The sequence below is a fragment of the Bactrocera dorsalis genome, chromosome 3 (genome assembly GCF_023373825.1).
Source record: "Bactrocera dorsalis isolate Fly_Bdor chromosome 3, ASM2337382v1, whole genome shotgun sequence".
Lineage (NCBI taxonomy): Eukaryota > Metazoa > Arthropoda > Insecta > Diptera > Tephritidae > Bactrocera > Bactrocera dorsalis.
In genome coordinates this window covers 13688956-13711863 of record NC_064305.1, presented here as the reverse complement: position 1 = coordinate 13711863, position 22908 = coordinate 13688956, and the positions used below count along the sequence as shown (strand labels likewise).

General features: G+C 39.4%; 1 protein-coding gene across 1 annotated transcript; it reads left to right on the top strand.

The window, feature by feature from the left end:
• Positions 1–1742: 1742 nt before the first annotated feature.
• LOC115066068 (uncharacterized) lies at positions 1743–16263 on the top strand. Its single transcript, XM_049453928.1, has 2 exons — positions 1743–2163; positions 16013–16263. Exons 1-2 carry the CDS (start codon positions 1743–1745, stop codon positions 16261–16263), a joined length of 672 nt encoding a protein of 223 aa, XP_049309885.1.
• Positions 16264–22908: the final 6645 nt, after the last annotated feature.

Below are 22908 nucleotides of genomic sequence, written 5' to 3'. Positions count from 1 at the left end.
GAGACTCGTGACACATTACTAATGTTCTTCAAGAAAATCACTCAACTCAAGCTTAAAGAGAGCGAAGAGAGCCGCTCAACGATACGGGGTTTCGATTCATAATCCAGGAGAGGTACAAAGAAGAGTAGTCAAAAGGTCACATAAATATTTTTCAAACAAACTTTCTTGCAGAAAAAAATATAAAGCTGGCCGAACCCAATCCAATAATTCATAAATATTATCTCTAGCAAACAGTGCTCAAAAAGAGAGTGAAATGAGTCGCTCCACGATACGGGTTCAGCACAACACTAGCTTATGGCGGCAAGAGAGTGACTTCTAAGCTATTACTTAAACTCTTGAAAAAAAGTCACTCAACTCAAACTTGAGAGTGAGGAGAGGCGCTCCACGATACCGGTTTTCGATGCATAATCCAGGAAACAGGTACAAAGGAGAGTCACATATTTTGCCAACGAACTTTTTTCTGCAAAAAAAAAAAGCATATAAAGCTGGCCGAACACAAACGAATAATTCATAAATATTTTCTTAAACAAACAGTGGACAATCACGGAGCGCAGAATTTTGAATATATTGAAATATGGCAGAACAAAATATTGTTGCTACTAATTCCGAACCTCTAAGCACTTCCGAAACGTCAGAGCAGTACAATATATTTATTGATAACTCGTCGGATTCAACATACCAAGACGACGATAGAAGTGGAGAACAAATTTTAGTTGTTATAGCGGCACCCGATGTCACATCTCCCCTCCGCAGTGAAAACGTTGATATTAGTGAACCTCCAGCAAATCCAGGCGATGAAGCAATACATGATGACAGGGTGGTCGACGGTAGATCGCCAAGTTACTCTACGGACAACGAGTTTCCCGAGTATAACGTCCTAATGTCAGACGAACCTGCAGTTATCCAAGAACGTAGCTCGAATGCTTCGCTAGCCTCAATTGATGTCCAGTACTATTCAATAGAATCCCTGGAATATTCAAGAGACAGTGGTGAACAATATGGCACGCCACTATTAACCTCGACTCCACGCACACCGCAAGCACTTAACTATGTGTTGGACCGAACCACACCCGCTACATCGGGTCCACACGTTGGGCTCCGCAGAAGACATTTGAATTTCAGCGACCACGAAATATCTGAAATTTTCGACGTTGACAGTGAAAGCGACGAACCGGCGCCGAAAAGAATAGCATTGGCGGAATGGATTGATGATATGGAGCAAATGTTTTGTTTAATAGGTTCAGGAAGTGAAACTACAGATGATGAGGAGTAAATTGTGACGGATTTATTAAGAATACCTTAACTAAGAATACACAATTTTTTTTGTAGTTCTTCGAACTTAGCATCATTTTAACGGTTTATTATTCCATCCACAAAGATGGCACCTCTTTGTAATTAAATTTAATCATACCACAACTGTTAATCTATTTCAGTGTTGTCTATTGAAATAGTAATATTTCACAAACAAACATAACCCTTTTTCAATGAGCTTAGGAACCACTTATGCATGACCTCCAAACAAGTGTTACAGCGGGAAAACCCGAGAGCAGGTAGAAATCTTTTGTTTACCTTTGTGAGAATGAAAGTTTTTCCTTCCTGAGAGGTAAAAAATTGACATGACACAAATGATATAAAAGAGGCTGGGCACAACTGAATAGCTCATAAGCATATTGACCAGCAGTTGGTGACATTCAACAGAAGCAAATATCTCAAACCTAAAATATAATTCGAATTATTTAAACATGAACAATTTACGAGTAGAAACTAGATATTACACGCCAGAATTGCTGGAATTAGGCATATGGTTAACAGAAGAGGAATATCGCAGGATGAATACCGTTATTGTTTGCGGGCAACCTGAATCGCCCGATCTAGAACCATTAAACTCCGACCTAGCGGATAATGAAGCAGTGATGGCCAAAGATCCACTAACGTTGTCCAACGTGGAACACATTCCGGCAATTTCGAAGCACGAAGTAAAGAATGACGTAACTGATGACGACAGTGTGTCTACCACATCGAGTAGCTCAACGGACTCAGAGTCTTCAGAAACAACAGATACTGACAGCAATACCAGTTCTACTTCCGAGTCGTCCTCAGAATGCTCAGAGGATGACAGTGAAAGCAGCAGTAGTGGCTACATTTACACGAGTACTCCTCTAGGTAATTATGGTAATTATATGTTGGCACCATATGTTACCATACCCACTATATCACGAAAGAGACTTCGTGGTAGACGCTTGAATTTTGATGATTTGAGCTCAGAAGGTGATCCGCTGGAAAGTTCAGTTGATGAGGGTGAAAGTGCTGAACCGAAGGCAAAACGCGTAGCAGTGGCTGAATGGATTAATGATATGGAGCAATTTTATGGATTAAGGAACCCAAAGTGTAACAATACAGAGGATGAGGAATAAATTGCAGAGTTACTAGAATTGAAAAAAAAAACTTAAGAAATAATTAGTTTAAGATTAAGTATTAAATTAAGTTTTATGTAATAATGAATGACAACTTTTTCTATAATTGAAGAAAAATATATATAATATTTCAACTCAAAACATTTATTGTAAATTAAATAAAGAAAAAAGAACATAATTTTCTTCTGTACGATATTTGACTGAAGTCGGCTATGTTGGGACGAAAAGTGACCTTGCAGGTCACTTAAAGCCTCCACTTTATGGAACCGTCGCCCACTCTGGGACCAGTTTCACATTTAGATGTGAAACCTATCTCTCGCCTTTCATGTCCGCCATCAAGGTCCATGTCTTTTAACCTTAGTAGGTTTGCTAGTTATCTAGCCTGCTTCGGTGCGCTGAACGTTGTTTTCGAGCTGCTTGGGCTCTTCTGACGTAACCATTAAGTGTCACAAAGCCCTTCAGAGGTTTTACATATAATATCAAGATTTACATCTATCAAAGAACTTCTCACCATTAGGATATCTGAGCATTTTAAAGCTTTCCTGTAATACTTCAAACTTGTTTCTCCATTGAGGTTAGATTAGATTAGATGGCTCATCAAAGATCGCACCTGAACTACTATATGTAGTTCTTTGTGAGGCCATAGAAGAGAAGAACTCATGTGTTCGAACTTATAAAGTAGCAAAACCCTTAGTACTCATTACAAATTTTCACAGGCATTTAATTTCCATTTCCGCAGGCTCGGTGGGATGTCTGAAAGTATGCACTCCCAAGTATTTAAGTCTTGATCTCCAAGAGAGACAGTCAAGATGAAAGTGTTGAGTTGTCACCACCATCTTTTTCCATAGGTTCTTATTTCTTCAAACATAATGCTTCCGGTGAGAACGTAACCATCAATGACAACCGTTAAAGCGCCATGATATCCGATTATTTGATGCTTGAAATTAAAGCTCGTGATCTCGGCGATAACTGGTGAATAAGGAAGGACTGATCGTATTATGTATTTTATGGATTTGGCAGGGAATCATCTACCGTGAGTCAGCAAGTGGACCGTCCGAAGGAAGCAATAAACCAGAAGAGACCAGCTTTGGCTAAAAGGTAAAGAAATATGTACCTTCACTACGGATGCTCTTCTAGCTTGAGGTGATGTTCTTATATATTCAACTTATAATCCAGACCTAGCACCAATATTTGGCTAGTGTAAAGTTCTTTTGAGGAAAAGCTTGTGGAGTTCTACTGTTCCAGTTTTTTACCAGCATGGAGGAAGGTTTTTATTAGAGTGGCTTTTTGCATCTACCTTCAAAATAGCAACAAGATATTTTAAGCTACCTGAAATATTGAGCAAGTGCCACAGGGGAAAACCCCGAGAACAGATAGAAGGCTTAAGTTTACTTCTGTGAGGTTAATAATAGGTAAACTATTTTTACGAGAAAAATCATATAAAAGGGACTGCAGACAACCGAAAACTTCATAAGTATTTTGAATAACAGTCCGCACACATACGCCGAGAGCAAATATCTCAAACCTAAAATATTATTCGAGTCATTTAAATATGAATAATTTACGAGTAGAAACTAGATATTACACGGCAGGAATGTTAGAATTGGGTATTTGGTTAACTGAAGAGGAATATCGAAGGATGAATGCTGTTATTGTTTGCGGACCACCAGACTCGCCTGCTCCGGAAACACTAGACTCCGATCTTCCGGACTATGAAGCAATGATGGCCGATAATCCTCCAACATTGTCAAGCGGAGAATGCATTGCGGTATCTACGAAGAAAGAAGTAAAGAATAACGATAGTTTGGGTGCTTATGCCACACCGAGAAACTCACCGGAACCCGAGCCTTTGGAAGCATCAGATACTTACAGCATTACCAGTTACGGATACGAGGCATCCTCGGAATATTCAGAGGATGACAGTGAGAGCAACAGTAGTGGCTCCATATATACACCTGATCGTATTATGGAACGATATGTGGCCACACCCACTAGTACACGAAAGAGATTACGAAGCAGACGCTTGGATCATAATAATATGAACTTGATAGGTGAGCGATTGGATATTGCTGTTGAAGAGAGTGAAAGCGATGAACCGGAGCCAAAAAGGACAGCAGTGACAAAATGGATTGATGATATGGAGCAACTGTTTGATTTAAGGAGCGGTGTTGATGATGAGGAATAAAAAAAATAAAGTTAATTCCTGGATTTAGAAAATATTTCAAATACAAAAACGAAAAAATATTAAAGTAGTTTGTAGAGTTTAAATCATGTTTAAGTAAACAAATGTTAAAACTTAATTTTTGTATAGTAGATTTAATATAAATTTAAATAGATAAAAAGTAATGTTTTCAAATAAAATCATATAAACCCTAATTTCATGTTTTGTGAACTAAATAAAAAACGAAAACCGAAAATTTTATCATTTCTTTTTGTGGAGAAAAGCTACAAGGATTTACAAATCTACTCAAGAACATTCGATCAAATTAATTCTGAATATATTATGGCTATTGCTATAGCAATATACGGCTCCTAAAAAGAACCGAGTTCGTCATTGTTCATCACAAAGGCAGCGCGTTAACGTGTTCTGTCTTCCGCTTAAGGTATCACAGATTCGTGTTACGCCATTAATCTACCTTTTTTAAAAATATTTAAATATTTTTTGCAAATTTTTTTATCTGTTTTACCCTCTGGAATAATTGACCAAGGTCGCCGTGCTTCCTACTAACAAAACTTAATCTCTCCCACAACAGTTAATGCGCTTTGTTATATGCTTTTTTGTTGTGGGTTCCACTGGAAGAGCATCTTTTTTCTAAATCGAACAAAGGAATATGAAATGGGGGTTTGGTAGTTTCTCTAAAATGTGAACAATTATTTCCCCGGAATTCATAAGCTATTCTCTCGCAAAGTGCAATAGTTTTGTTCACTTTATGGTTGTTCGTCGCCTCAAAAAAATAAAACTTTATTTTTTTTTGCTGCACATTTTCACACAAGGCCGTATCTAGGGGGGGGTGGCAGGGATCAATCACCCCTGGAAAAAAAAAAAAAAAAATGATGATAGTGCTAAGGAACCAGAACCAGATCAGTGTTCATCAGTGTCTACTGATAGCTCAACTCCTATTATTCCTGTCGCCGCCACTACCAGTTCTTCTGGAGACGAAACTATGTTTAACCCGCTTGACAAATTGGATTTAGGATCTTATGTCAAAACAAAAAATTGATGATGAACTAAAATATGCGTTATTGAAAAAACCCTGGGTACTAGAGAAATCTTACAAATTCCCAATCACAGACGACAAAAGACATTTGAAATTTCAGCACAAATGGTTCGATCAATTCTCCTGGCTGGTCTATACCTTAAAAAAGCCTGAAGGTGTTTTGTGCAAGATTTGCGTTTTATTTGCAGCTGAATGTGCTGGAAAGGGTGCACACCAAAAACTGAGCTTATTGGTTGTGAAACCTTAAACAAGTGGAAAGACGCGATCGCGGATTTTAAGCGGCATGAGCAAAGCAAGTATCATCAAGACTGCACATTATTTGCTGATAATTTTATAAGCGTATATGAAAAAAAAAAAACAAATAGACATAAGGAGTCAACTAGACATCGCGCGATCCGCTAATATTGGCAAAAATAGGAAAAAACTGGTTCCCATTGTTGAAACCATTAAGCTGTGTGGACGACAAGAATTATCATTAAGAGGAACTTGCGATTTCGGATGTGTTAAATTCAATGAGTCTGAACCAGATATTAATGATGGTAATTTTCGAGCTATATTACGTATGCGTCATAAATGTGGCGATATAGATTTGAAGCAACATTATGAAACTTTGCAGTTAAATGCTACATATTATAGTCCAACTATACAAAATGAATTGATTTCTGTTTGTGGTGAAATAATTCAAAAACAACTGGTGACGGCTATTAATAATGCTAAGAGTTTTTCCTTGCTGGCTGATGAAAAAACGGATATATCACGACAGGAACAAATGTCCATCTGTGTAAGATACACCGAGCTCCACAACAATATTTATATCGTACGAGAAGATTTTCTTACATTTGTTACTGTTGAAAGAACAACAGGAGCTTCTTTAGCTAAAACCATTCTGGAAAGTTTACATACACAATATGCAAATTGACTGTAATTATTTAGTTGGACAAGGCTACGATGGTGCTGCAAGCATGAAAGGCAATGTGAATGGTGTGCAGGCAATAATCCGAGAAAAATATCCTGAAGCTCTCTATGTGCACTGCAGCTCTCATTCGCTAAATTTAGCTTTGTGTCACTCATGCCAAATTCAATCCATCAGAAATGCAATGGCATTATAAAATCAATAGGGCCCTTTTCAAATCCTCCGCCAAACGAACAAATTGTTTAACAGAATATATTAAACAAAATATGCCAGAAACAAAATGGAGAACATTAACTGCAATGTGCGAGACCCGATGGGTTAAAAACCATGATGGGCTGCTGAGGTTTAAAGAGATTTTTAAAGCGATTGTTGGTGCATTAGAAGAATTAAGTGGTAATAGCGATTGCGATACTTCATCAAAAGCATCTTCTTTTATAAGATCAATATCAACTAGCGAGTTCGTGATAAGCTTGTGCTGCCTAAATTGTATATTTGCATATACATACCTTACCATTATGCAAAACTCTTCAAACAACTTCATGCGACTTAGCGGCTGCTGTACAGCACGTCGATCTCATTATAAGCAATTTTAAAAATATGCGTACAAACTCAGAAACAGAGTTCGTAGATATTTTTAAAGATGCTGAGAACTTGTTTGAGTTTCTAGGTGAAACAATAGCGTTGCCTCGAATAACTGGGCGACAGCAAAACCGCGCAAACATAATTGAAAAAGATCCAAAAAAATACTACCGAATAACCATTTTACTTCCACTTTTAGATGATTTCATTAACCAATTAAAACTAAGATTTGAAAAGCATAATGTAACAGTGACACAACTTTACAAATTGCTACCAAAAGAGTGTGTAAAGGCTGGCACAGTATTTCACGAAAACACCTTTTCATTTTATGAAAATTTTTTAAAAGACAATTACATTAAGTCTGAATTGCAGCTTTGGCAAACAAAATGGCGCAACGAACCCGAAATAAACATGCCTAATTCAGCAATAGAATCGCTTGAAGCCTGCAATAAAGGTTTATTTCCAAATGTGCATTTTCTTTTAAAAATTTTGGTAACTTTGCCAATTACTACATGCTCTTCCGAGCGATCTTTTTCAACTATGAAGAGGTTAAAGACGTACCTCAGAAACTCAACAAGCACGGAAAGATTAAATGGTTTGGCATTGATGTCGGTTCATCGCCGTATAAATGTGCCAACAAAAGAAGTTATTGACATATTTGCTGCGAAAAAAGCTCGCCGATTAAATTTAATTTTATAAATGCATATATAGTACATATAATATGTGCTTTTAACAATTTACAGGTGTAGATTAACATATTTATGTACATAATAAATGAAATATTTTTAGTTTTTTTATATTATGATTTTTTAATATATTTTTTAAGATGTATAAGTATGTATTATATGTAAATAAACATAATCACTGTAAAGCCTGAATAAAGATATGTACATATGTAATTTGAATTTGAAATGTTTTTTTTTAGTTAATCCCCCCCAAAATGAAATCCTGGCTACGGCCTTGTTTTCACACATTTTCCTTTTGCTGAATATTACTTAAAGTTATCAAAATAATTATGAAGAATCCTCCCAAATGCTTATTTCAACAAATGTTTACCTTTTGCTTCATCATAAAAATCTATTAGCTGTTCGAGAGTACGAGATCACAAACAGTGATCAAAAAAAGAGTGAAGAGAATCCCTCTACGATGCGGGTTCAGCAGTACACTAGCTTATGGCGGCAAGAAAAAGAACCATAAGCTATTACTAGAGCTCTTCAAGAAAATTACTCAACTCAAACTTAAAGAGAGTGAAGAAATTATCTCTACGATACGAGTTTTCGATACATAATCCGGGAATCAGATACAAAAGAGATGTTCTAAACAAGATCATAAATTTTTGAAACAAACTTTCTTTTGCAAAAGAACTTATAAAGACAGCCGAACATAATGGAATAATTCATAAATATTTTTCTTAGCAAACATTGATCAAATAGAAAGTGAAGAGAATTTCTCTACGGTACAGGTTCAGCACTACCCTAGCTTATGGTGGCAAGAGAGAGAGTCTGTTAAGCTATTGCTTAAGCTCTTCAAGAAAATCACTTAACTCAAACTTAAACAGAATTAAGTAGCTTTAGAACAGCTTTTCGATCCAGGAATCAGGTACAAAAGAAAGTCATACATTTTTCAAACAAACTTACCTTCTGCACAAAACCATATAAAGCTGGCCGAACACAAACGAATAATTCATGAATATTATCTCTAGAAAACAGTGATCACAAAGAGAGTGATGAGACTTCGCTGAGAACTCCCGAAACTTCGGAGTACTGCAATATATTAAATTATAACTCGACGGATTCAACATACCAAGACGGCGATAGAATTGGAGGAGCAACTTTTGTGGTTATTGCAGCTCCGAATGTCACATCTCCGCTCCACTGCGAAGACGTAGCCATTAATGAACCTCCAGCAAATCCGGGCGATGAAGCAATACATGATGACAGGGTGATCAACTATAGATCGCCAAGTTACCCAACGGACTACGAGTTAATCGATTATGACGCCTTAATGGCAGACGAACCTCCAGTTATCCAAGAACGTAGTTCGGATACTTCGCTAGCCTCAATTGATATCATATACTATTCCTTGGAATAACAAGAATATTCAGGAGGCAATAGTGAACAATATGGCACGCCACTATTAACCACGACTCCACGAACACCACAAGCACATAATTATGTGTTGGACCGAGCGACACCCTCTACATCACGTCCACACGTTCCGCAGAAGACATTTGAATTTCAGTGAACATGAAATATCTGATATTTTCAATGTCTACAGTGAAAACGACGAACCAGTGGCGACAAAAATAGTTTTGGCGGAATAGATTGATGATATGGAGCAACTGTTTTGTTTAAGAGATTCTGTAAGTGTAACTATAGATGATGAGGAATTGTGAAAGATTTATTAAGAATACTTAAACTAAGAACAAAATTTGTGTAGTTGTTCTTCGAACATAGTATCATTTTAACGGTTCATTATGCCATTTACAAAGTCGCCAGCGATTGCTTTTAATTAAATTTAATCATGCCACAACTGTGAAGCAATTTTAGTGTTGTCTATTGAAATAGTAATATTTCACAAACAAACATAACCTTTTTTAGTGAGCTTAGGAACCATTTATGCATGACCTTCAAACAAGTGTTACAGCGGAAAAACCCGAGAGCAGGTAGAAAACTTTTGTTTACCTTTGTGAGGATGAAAGTTTTCCTTAAGGAGAGGTAAAAAATTTACATCACGAAAATGATATAAAAGAGGCTGAGCACAACTGAATAGCTCATAAGCATATTGACCAGCAGTTAGTTGACATTGAACGGAAGCAAATATCTCAAACCTAAAATATTATTCGAAACATGAACAATTCGAGAGAAGAAACTAGATGGTTAACAGAGGAGGAATCGCGCAGTTATCCTGTTATTGTTTGCGGACAACCTGAATCACCTGATCCAGATCCATTGGCACCATATGTTACCAGACCCACTATCTCACGAAAAAGACTTCGTGATGATTTGAGCTCAATAGGCGATCCGCTTGAAACTTCAGTTGATGAGAGTGAAAGTGCTGAACAGAAGGCAAAACGGGACGAATTTGTGAATGAAATGATTAATGAATTGGAGCTATTTTATGCATTAAAGTACCCAACGTGTAGCACTCCTCTAGATAATTGTCGCAAAATGAATGCTGTTATTGTTTGCGGACAACCTGAATCGCCTGATCCAGATCCATTAGACTCCGAAAGCAGCAGTAGTGGCTACATTTACACGAGTACTCCTTTAGGTAATTATGGTAATTATATGTTGGCACCATATGTTACCAGACCCACTATCTCACGAAAGAGAATTCGTGGTAGACGCTTGAATTTTGATGATTTGACTGATTTGACCTCAATAGGCAATCCGCTGGCAAAACGGGTAGCAGTGGACGAATTTATTAATTATTATACTAATGAATTGGAGCAACCTTATTCATTAAGGTACCCAACGTGTAGCCATACAGAGGATCAAGATTGGTTAACAGAAGAGGAATATCGAAGGATGAATGCTGTTATTGTTTGCGGACCACCAGACTCGCCTGCTCCGGAAACACTAGACTCCGATCTTCCGGACTATGAAGCAATGATGGCCGATAATCCTCCAACATTGTCAAGCGGAGAATGCATTGCGGTATCTACGAAGAAAGAAGTAAAGAATAACGATAGTTTGGGTGCTTGTGCCACACCGAGAAACTCACCGGAACCTGAGCATTTGGAAGCATCGGATACTTACAGCATTACCAGTAACGGATACGAGGCATCCTCGGAATACTCAGAGGATGACAGTGAGAGCAACAGTAGTGGCTCCATATATACACCTGATCGTAATACTATTATGGAACGATATGTGGCCACACCCACTAGTACACGAAAGAGATTACGAAGCAGACGCTTGGATCATAATAATATGAACTTGATAGGTGAGCGATTGGATATTGCTGTTGAAGAGAGTGAAAGCGATGAACCGGAGCCAAAAAGGGCAGCAGTGACAAAATGGATTGATGATATGGAGCAACTATTTGATTTAAGGAGCGGTGTCGATGATGAGGAATAAATTGCAAAGTTAATTCCTGGATTTAGAAAATATTTCAAATACAAAAACGAAAAAATATTAAAGTAGTTTGTAGAGTTTAAGTAGACAATTATATTTAAATAGATGAAAAGTAATGTTTTCAAATAAAATCATGTAAAACCTAATTTTAATTTTTGTAAACTAAATAAAAAACGAAACCCGAAAATTTTATCATTTCTTTTTGTGGAAAAAAGCTACACGGATTTACAAATCTACTCAAGAACATTCGATCTAATTAAATCTGAATATAATATGGCTATTGCTATAGCACTACACGGCTCCTAAAAGGAACCGAGTTCGTCATTGTTCATCACAATGGCAGCGCGTTAACGTGTTCTGTCTTCCGCTTAAGGTATCACAGATTCGTATTACGCCATTAATCTACCTTTTTTTTTTAAATATTTAAATATTTTTTGCAAATATTTTTTCCGGTTTTACCCTCTGGAATAATTGACCATGGTCAGCCGTGCTTCCTACTAACAAAACTTAATCTCTCCCACAACAGTTAATGCGCTTTGTTATATGCTTTTTTTGCTGTGGGTTCCACTGTAAGAGCAGTCTTTTTTCTAAATCGAACAAAGGAATATGAAATGGGGGTTTGGTAGTTTCTCTAAAATGTGAACAATTATTTCCCCGGAATTCATAAGCTATTCTCCCGCAAAGTGCAATAGTTTTGTTCACTTTATGTTTGTTCTTCTTCTTCTTTACTGGCGTAGACACCGCTTACGCGATTATAGCCGAGTCAACAACAGCGCGCCAGTCGTTTCTTCTCTTCGCTACGTGGCGCCAATTGGATATTCCAAGCGAAGCCAGGTCCTTCTCCACTTGGTCCTTCCAACGGAGTGGAGGTCTTCCTCTTCCTCTGCTTCCCCCGGCGGGTACAGCGTCGAATACTTTCAGAGCTGGAGTGTTTTCGTCCATTCGGACAACATGACCTAGCCAGCGTAGCCGCTGTCTTTTAATTCGCTGAACTATGTCAATGTCGCCGTATATCTCGTACAGCTCATCGTTCCATCGAATGCGATATTCGCCGTGGCCAACGCGCAAAGGACCATAAATCTTTCGCAGAACTTTTCTCTCGAAAACTCGCAACGTCGACTCATCAGATGTTGTCATCGTCCAAGCCTCTGCACCATATAACAGGACGGGTATTATGAGTGACTTATAGAGTTTGGTTTTTGTTCGTCGAGAGAGGACTTTGCTTCTCAATTGCCTACTTAGTCCGAAGTAGCACCTGTTGGCAAGAGTTATCCTGCGTTGGATTTCAAAGCTGACATTGTTGGTGGTGTTTACGCTGGTTCCAAGATAGACGAAATTATCTACAACTTCAAAGTTATGACTGTCAACAGTGACGTGAGTGCCAAGTCGCGAGTGCGACGACTGTTTGTTTGATGACAGGAGATATTTCGTCTTGCCCTCGTTCACTGCCTTGGGAGTCGCCTTGTCTGAAACCTCGTTTGGTATCGAACGGCTCGGAGAGGTCCTTCCCGATCCTGACGGAGCTTTTGGTCCCGCTCAATGTCAGTTTACACAGCCGTATTAGTTTTGCGGGGATACCAAATTCAGACATTGCGGCATAAAGGCAGCTCCTTTTCGTACTGTCGAAAGCAGCTTTAAAATCGACGAAGAGGTGATGTGTGTCGATTCTCCTTTCACGGGTCTTTTCCAAGATTTGGCGCATGGTGAATATCTGGTCGGTTGTTGATTTACCAGGTCTGAAGCCACACTGATAAGGTCCAATCAGTTTGTTGACGGTGGGCTTTAATCTTTCACACAATACGCTCTATAGAACCTTATACGCGATATTAAGGAGGCTAATCCCACGGTAGTTGGCGCAGATTGTGGGGTCTCCTTTTTTATGGATTGGGCATAGCACACTTAAATTCCAATCGTTGGGCATGCTTTCGTCCGACCATATTTTACAAAGAAGCTGATGCATGCTCCTTATCAGTTCTTCGCCGCCGTGTTTGAATAGCTCGGCTGGCAATCCATCCGCCCCCGCCGCTTTGTTGTTCTTCAGGCGGGTAATTGCTATTCGAACTTCTTCTTGGTCGGGCAATGGAACGTCTTTTCCATCGTCGTCGATTGGGGAATCGGGTTCGTCTTCTCCTGGCGTTGTGTGTTCACTGCCATTCAGCAGGCTGGAGAAGTGTTCCCTCCATAATTTAAGTATGCTCTGGGCATCGGTGACTAGATCACCTTGGGGGGTTCTACATGAGTATGCTCCGGTCTTGAAACCTTCTGTAAGCCGCCGCATCTTTTGGTAGAATTTTCGAGCATTACCCCTGTCGGCCAGCTTATCAAGCTCTTCGTACTCACGCATTTCGGCCTCTTTCTTTTTCTGTCTGCAAATGCGTCTCGCTTCCCTCTTCAACTCTCGGTATCTATCCCATCCCGCACGTGTTGTGGTCGATCGTAACGTTGCGAGGTAGGCAGCCTGTTTTCTCTCCGCTGCGACACGGCACTCCTCGTCGTACCAGCTGTTCTTTTGCACCTTCCGGAAACCAATGGTTTCGGTTGCAGCTGTACGTAAGGAGTTTGAAATGCCGTCCCACAGTTCCCTTATACCGAGTTGTTGACGAGTGCTCTCAGAGAGCAGGAGTGCAAGCCGAGTAGAAAATCGCTCGGCTGTCTGTTGTGATTGCAGCTTCTCGACGTCGAACCTTCCTTGTGTTTGTTGGCGTGCGTTTTTTGCTGCACAGAGGCGGGTGCGAATCTTAGCTGCAACAAGATAGTGGTCCGAGTCGATGTTAGGACCTCGGAGCGCACGCACATCTAAAACACTGGAGACGTGTCTTCCGTCTATCACAACATGATCGATCTGGTTGGTAGTTTTTCGATCCGGAGACAGCCAGGTAGCTTGATGAATCTTCTTATGCTGGAATCTAGTACTACAGATAACCATATTTCGGGCCCCGGCGAAGTCGATCAGCCTCAACCCATTTGGGGATGTTTCCTCGTGGAGGCTGAATTTACCGACCGTAGTGCCAAAGATACCTTCTTTGCCCACCCTGGCGTTGAAGTCGCCAAGCACGATTTTGACATCGTGGCGGGGGCAGCTCTCATAAGCGAGCTCCAAGCGCTCATAAAAGTCATCTTTGGTCACATCGTCCTTCTCTTCCGTCGGGGCGTGGGCGCAAATCAGCGATATGTTGAAGAACCTCGCTTTGATGCGGATTGTGGCTAGACGTTCATTCACCGGAGTGAATGATAGTACTCGGCGACGGAGTCTCTCTCCCACCACGAATCCAACACCAAACTTGCGCTCCTTTATATGGCCACTGTAGTAAATGCCACAAGGACCTACTCGTCTTTGTCCTTGTCCCGTCCATCGCATTTCTTGGACGGCGGTGATGTCAGCCTTTATTTTCACGAGGACATCAACCAGCTGGGCAGCGGCACCTTCCCAATTAAGGGACCGGACATTCCAGGTGCATGCCCTCAATTCGTAGTCCTTATTTCGTTTTCCATGGTCGTCATCAAAAGGGGGGTCTCTCATCCGAGGCTGGTTGTTGCTATTCGCTGGGGTTGTTTTTTTACGTGGCGGGTCCCAAACCCAGCGCACAACCCTATGTAGGGGATATTTCGCCTTCTCACGTTAGCTCGCCTTCAAACGGATGTTCTTAGGCTACCCAGAGGATACTTGGTCAAAGACCGGAAGTCGTGAGCTGCTTGAGTCATATGTAAAAGAATCGTTTCTGGCCACTCCCAAGTGAATGGCGATCAGAGAACTTTCCTCACTTGCGTGAACTTCTACATATGACTCCATCCTCCATATGTTTATGTTTGTTCGTCGCCTCAAAAAAATAAAACTTTATTTTCTTTTGCTGGACATTTTCACACCCCTTTTGCTGAATGTTACCTCAAAGTTACCAAAATAATTATGAAGAATCCTCCCAAATGCTTATTTCAACAAATGTTTATTAAGAATACTTAAACTAAGAACAAAATTTGTGTAGTTGTTCTTCGAACTTAGTATCATTTTAACCGTTCATTATGCCATCAACAAGGTCGCCAGCGATTCTTTGTAATTAAAGTTAATCATACCACAACTGTTAATCTATTTTAGTGTTGTCTATTGAAATAGTAATATTTCACAAACAAACATAACCTTTTTTAGTGAGCTTAGGAACCACTTATGCAAGACCTTCAAACAAGTGCCACAGCGGGAAAACCTGAAAGCAGGTAGAAATCTATTGTTTACTATAAGGCTGAAAGTTTTTCCTTCAGGAGAGGTAAGAAATTTACATCACGAAAATGATATAAAAGTGACCGAACACAACTGAATAGCTCATAAGCATATTGACCAGCAGTTAGTGGACATTCAACGGAAGCAAAAATCTCAAACTTAAAATATTATTCGAAACATGAACAATTTACGAGTAGAAACTAGATACTACACGCCAGAATTGCTGGAATTAGGCATATGGTTAACAGAAGAAGAATATCGCAGGAGGAATGCCGTTATTGTTTGCGGGCAACCTGAATCGCCTGATCTAGAACCATTAGACTCCGACCTAGCGGATAATGAAACAGTGATGGCCAAAGATCCACTAACGTTGTCCAACGTGGAACATATTCCGGCAATTTCGAAGCACGAAGTAAAGAATGGCGTAACTGATGACGACAGTGTTTCTACCACATCGAGTAGCTCAACGGACTCAGAGTCTTCAGAAACAACAGATACTGACAGCAATACCAGTTATACTTCCGAGTCGTCCTCAGAATGCTCAGAGGATGACAGTGAAAGCAGCAGTAGTGGCTACATTTACACGAGTACTCCTTTAGGTAATTATGGTAATTATATGTTGGCACCATATGTTACCAGACCCACTATCTCACGAAAGAGACTTCGTGGTAGACGCTTGAATTTTGATGATTTGAGCTCAGAAGGTGATCCGCTGGAAAGTTCAGTTGATGAGGGTGAAAGTGCTGAACCTAAGGCAAAACCCGTAGCAGTGGCTGAATGGATTGATGATATGGAGCAATTTTATGGATTAAGGAACCCAAAGTGTAACAATACAGAGGATGAGGAATAAATTGCGGAGTTACTAGAATTGAAAAAAAATTTAGATATAATTAGTTTACGATTAAGTATTAAATTAAGTTTTATGTAATAAATTATGACAACTTTTTCTATAATTGAAGAAAAATATATATAATAATTCAACTCAAAACATTTATTGTAAATTAAATAAAGAAAAAAGAACATAATTTTCTTCTGTACGATATTTGACTGAAGTCTGCTATGTTGGGGCGAAAAATGACCTTGCAGGTCACTTAAAACCTCAACTTTATGGAACCGTCGCCCACTCTGGGACCAGTTTCACATTTAGATGTGAAACCTATCTCTCGTCTTTCATGTCCGCCGTCAAGGTCAATGTCTTTTAACCTTAGTACGTTTTCTATGCAGCTCCTCACATTCTTCCAGTTTTCCTCGTTTTGAATCATGACGGTTATGATCTTGTTCACATTCAGGAGGCCGAGGAAATATAATATATATGTATATATATATATTTATAATTCTGAACAGCCTAGTTATCCACCCTGCTTCGGTGCGCTGAATGTTGTTTTCGAGCTGCTTGGGCCCTTCTGACGTAACCATTAAGTGTCACAAAGCCCTTCAGAGGTTTTACATATAATATCAAGATTTACATCTATCAAAGAACTTCTCACCATTAGGATATCTGGGTATTTTAAAACTTTCCTGTAATACTTCAAACTTGTTTCTCCATTCAGGTTATGTTAGGTTAGATGGTTAATCAAAGATCGCACGTGAACCACAATATATAGTGCTTTGTGAGGCCATATAAGAGAAGAACTCATATGATCGAACTTATAAATTACCAAAACCCTTAGTAGTCAATACAAATTTTGACAGGCATTTAATTGCCATTCCCGCGGTCTCGGTAGGATGTCTGAAGGTATGCACTCCCAAATATTTAAGTCTTGACCAGTTAAAAGCGGAACAGTCAAGAAGGAAGTGTTGGGTTGCTTCCCCCTCATCTTCCATAGGTTCATATTGCTTCGAAAATGATGAGGTGAGAACGTAACCGCCAATAGCGACCAATATCGTGCCTTGATATCGGACTATTTGATTCCTGAAATTAAAGCTCGTGATCTCGACGACATTTGGTTCCAACCAGACGACGTTGCTTACCACACATCGCATCGATCAATGGATTTATTGAGAGAACGCTTCGGTGTGCATATAATTTCACGTTTTGGATCCGTCGATTGCCAACCAAGATCGTGCGATATTACAACGCTAGACTTTATCCTGTGGGAATATGTAGAGGCCAAAGTATATGCGGACAATTCCGCTTCGATTCAGAGCTTGGAGCAAAACATTAGGCGTGGCATTCGGCAGTTATCAGTAGAAATGCTCGAACGAGTCATCGAAAATTGGACACAACGGATGAACTAACTGCAACGTAGACACAGCTAAAATATGAAAGAGCTAATCTTAAAAAAATAAATGCCAAAGAATATTCTTTTGAATGATAATAAACATTCGACAATAAATTTGAAGTTTCTGTTTTTTTTAAACAAAAAGTAAGAAAGTAAAAAAGCATCTCCCTTTATTGCCTAACAAAGAAAACAACCGAAAATTTGGTTATTAAATTAAGGGTTAAAAAGTTCAAGGATATCAGCTCTTAATAAGAAAATTGAGGGATTAAGTTTGTTACGCCCTTGCTTAGGATCAAGCTGCCAGCATGGTTTGTGCCCTTTTGCAGGTATAGACCATTAGTCACACCTGTTATGCAACTATATTGTTCAAGGAAACCTGGTTTTCCATTGTTTTGTTTTGTAAAACAGAACTGTTCAAATAATGGTTCGTTAAACGAGAAAGATTATGTAACAAAGGACTTTAACGAGGTCGGGCGCGCTTTTTGGTACAATAATATCCGCTCAAACAATGCAATCTAAAAACTAAACAAACAATTTAATAAAGCAGAACATTATATCTTTTGGGCGTGAGTAAGATTAAGTGCTTTAAGTAATCTCCACCCATGGAGTAAAATCAGTTAAGAGGATAAATTAATGTAAAGGTTGTTCTTGAGGACTGTCTGGTGGCGACAGTTGCGAAGACTACAGGAGACAATGGACCATCTCTTTTGCACTTGTCCCGCATTGGTAGACTACGCTGCAAGTATCTGGGATTCCCACGGTACGATATCTTACCGATCTTGTATCGCAAGGGACTGAAACTGGTCTGTGCGTGGCTCAGTAGCCTAGCAGATTAACCTAACCTGATCTTGTGGATTAAGTTGAAAGATTCTGCATTATTAACGCAAAAAGGAACGCATGAATGGAATTTCCAGCTGCAAATCGCAGCCGTATCATAAGACAATCGATTCATTTCTTAAGCGAATAGTTACTAGTAATGAAAAGTTAGTCACTTACGGCTACACCAAGCGAAAATGGTTGCATTACGGTGAGCCGGCAAAATGGTGGAAAAGGAATAATTGACTGTACTATGTATTTTATGGGATTGGCGGGGAATCATCTATCGCGAGCTGCTCCATACGTACAAACTCTTAATGCGGACCTATGCCGTCAACAAGTGAACTATCTGAATGAAGCAATCGACCAGAAGAGACCGACTTTGATCAATAGGTAAAGAAGTGTGTTCCTTCACGAGAATGCCGGATCACACACATTAATAGACTACCACCTGCAGCGCCGGTAGCTTAATGTGAGGTTCTTATGTATTCTACTTATAATCCGGATATAGCTCTATGAGATTACTACGAGTTCTGTTTATGGTGAAATATTTGGCTAGTGTACAGTTCTCTTGAAGAAAAGCTTGTGAAGTTCGACTGTTGCAGTTTTTTTCACCAGCATGGACCAAGGTTTTCATTACAATGGCATTTTGCATCTACCTTCAAAATAACAATAAGATATTTTAAGCTACCTAAAATTATTGAGCAAGTGCCACAGGGGAAAACCCCGAGAACAGGTAGAAGGCTTAAGTTTACTTCTGTGAGGTTAACAAGAGGTAAACTATTTTCACGAGAATAATCATATAAAAAGGACTGCAGACAACCGAAAACTTCATAAGTGTTTTGACTAACGGTCCGCACACATACGCCGAGAGCAAATATCTCAAACCTAAAATATTATCCGAGTCATTTAAATATGAATAATTTACGAGTAGAAACCAGATATTACACGGCAGGAATGTTAGAATTGGGTATTTGGTTAACAGAAGAGGAATATCGAAAGATGAATGCTGTTATTGTTTGCGGACCACCAGACTCGCCTGCTCCGGAAACACTAGACTCCGATCTTCCAGATTATGAAACAATGATGGCCGATAATTCTCCAACGTTGTCAGGCGGAGAATGCATTGCGGTATCTACGAAGAAAGAAATAAACGATACCAAAAACGATAGTTTGGGTGCTTGTGCCACACCGAGAAACTCACCGAAATCCGAGCCTTTAGAAGCATCAGATGCTTATAGCGATACTAGCTACGCCTACGAGGTGTCCTCAGAAAGCTCACAGGATGACAGTGAAAGTGACACCAGTAACACTTACGAGGCGTCCTCAAAAAGTGCACAGGATGAAAGCGAATGCAGTTGCGGATACGAGGCATCTTCGGAATACTCAGAGGATGACAGTGAGAGCAGCAGTGGTGGCTCCATATATACGCCTGATCATAATAATATCATGGAACGATATGTGCCCACACCCATTAGTTCACGAAAGAGAATACGAAGCAGACGCTTGGACTTTAATGATATGAATAGGGCAAGCGATCGAGTGGATATTGCTGTTGACGAGAGTGAAAACGATGAGCCGGAGCCAAAAAGGGCAGCAATGACAAAATGGATTGATGATATGGAGCAACTGTTTGATTTAAGGAGCGGTGTCGATGATGAGGAATAAATTGCAAAGTTAATTACTGGATTTAGAAAATATTTGAAATAGAAAAACGATAAAATATTAAAGTAATTTGTATAGTTTAAATCATGTTAACGCAGACAAATGTAAAAGATTAATTTTTGTATAAAAGATAGTAATGGTTGCAAATAAATTTATATAAAACGTATTTTTAAATCACGAGTTCTTTTGTTTCAAATAAAAACATGAAAACCCAAATTTATATATATATATTTTTTTTGTGAATAAAAAAACATTATAACAACACATCTTTATTGACTTCATATACCTCTGAATAGCCTATACGGCTCTTAAAAAAACCGAGTTCATCACAATGTAAGCGAGTTACCGAGTTCTGTCTTCGGTTTAAGGCCTCACAGATTCGTAATATGCCATTAATCTCCCTTTGACTAATATTACTAATATTTTTACCTGTTTTACCCTCTGGAATAATAAAGTTTACCAAGGCCAGCCGTGTTTTCTACTAGCAACACCCACCACCATTTAATGCGCTTTGTTATATCCTTTTTTGTTGTGGGCTCCACAGTAAGAGCAATCATTTTATTTAAACCAAACAAAAGATTATGAAAAGTGGGTTCTCATAAATTTGAAGAATTATTTTCCAGGAATTCATAAGTTGAGAATGTTGCAAAGTACAATATTTCTGTTCACTTAAGGATTGTTCGTTCCCCCAAAAACTAAAACATTATTTTCTTTTGTTGCACATTTCCACGCCCCTTTTACATAATAATACCTCAAAGTTACCAAAATAATTATGAAGAATCCAGACAAATGCTTGCCTTTTGCTTCATCATAATAATCTGTTAGCCCTTCGCGAGTACGCTACCTTTTCTAGCTGTGCAACTTCTTCTTCTTCCTCTTCTTTTTCTTCTTCATCTTTCTCTACTTCTTCTTTGCTGGCTTAGACACCGTAGCAGTTCTACATACTTGTAGAAGTTTGTACTTTCTCTTTTCAGCTCTGCAGCTGCTGAATATCACACACTGATCAGGGCCAATCGATGGAATCCTTTTGGCTACCCAGATGATACTTGGTCTAAACCCAGGAGTCGTGAGTCATTTGTAAAGGAGTCGTTTCTGGACACTCTCAAGTGAACGACTCTCAGAGAATTTTTCTCAATTGTGTAAACTTCTATAAAAGACTCCATCCTCCAGATGCGGCTAGCCTCCGGTAAAATCGGACAGTGTTCAGTTAGAACTTCTACAACCATTGAAATGTAAACTTTACTGAGAGCGAAGCGCTCCTTGGGCCGCTTCTGGTTTACGTTAGGCCATAAAGTTGTTGACTAACGCTTGCTCAGCTAAACTGAGGCACTAAAGTCCAGTAGCGAAACACAAGAAGCCAAAGGAACTCCTGCCCGTTCCCATTCCGCAATTATTGAGACTTTCCTAACAAGCTCATACAGTTTCCTAAAATACCGCTGTGCCATAAAATAGCTCGACGCTGAAGATAGGGAGTCAGACAGTCCTTGGCCAGTGGTGAGCGTACGATGTGAATAGTTACTAGAAAGCTCCACTCCGAAGCAATAAATCTGCTACTGCATGTATGATGGCCACTTCCGCATGGAAGACGCTGCAGTAATTAGGAAGCCTAAAACTGGAGCTGATGTTTCCATGAGTTCCCGACAGTGCACTCCTTCAGCGAGGCTTCCCTCTAAGGTATGTAAGCAGATAAGGATAGCCAGGGCTCGGCTCGACGACGTGATAATACAAGTAGTTTGGAATGAAATCAAAGTGTACGAGAATTCCAAAGTGTCTAGACTTGCAGTCATCTAAATACCCAGATTCTTTGAGACTGTGGGCATCTTTCGTTGCCATACATGTTGCGTTGCTATATTCATCAAGGCGTTCAGTATCAGAGTTGGTGTTTACGATTGACAAATTTAGTAGAAAAGCAAACCGAACAACACAGTCAACGCTTACTGCATTGCAACTTCACTTCACCAAAGGTACAACAAGTCAAGAGAGTAAAGAGAACCCACGTTGTTGACAGTTCAGCGCACACTTGTTGCTCACTAAAGCGAATACTGTGAGCGGTAAGCACTAACAGACTGCCAAAGTGTGTATTGTCAACAATGGACATAATTACTTTTCGCTTCTGTAAGTAAGCATCCTGCGACACTCGTAGGATGTGTCCAAATAAATGGCGACAATTGGTATTGCTGCTACTGAGTGCGCTCAGCTTGGAAGATTCTAAAATATTGTATTACACATTCAATGCACAATTTTGGTAAATGAGTTAGCGCGCACTAATGAAATGGCAGTAAAGTGAAGGCATTTCTGCAAGAATTGAACGAAATGAAGCAAAAGAGCAGAGAAAATTTAATAAAAGTTCAGCGGGAAAAGGATGCGTTTCAAGTGTCGGAAAATAGTTTGACCTCGCCTTGCACACACAACGGCGCACATACAGAGCGAGACAGGATGTTGAGCATTTGTCGTATTGGATGTGACAGCTGAAGCTGAGGAAAGGATAATTTTCCAAGTGACCAAATGACAAATGAATAGATGTCGCAAATAACTCACGTAGATGGGGGCAGACAAGTGATAAGTGTTCACAGCTGCTCACACAACATTGAGTCCGTCCTCAAAGGAGCTAGTCAATATGCTTGACAGCTAATAATTGGCGACGATCTTAGTGTTTACAGGGTAGTAGTATTAGGGAGCTAGCTTGATCTTATGCAGAATACCCTGCTGCATACAACAATGACACCTGACAATATTTTTAGTCCTACCGCATGAATGCCTATTGGGCAGTGTCCAGTTAGAAGTCTTACGAT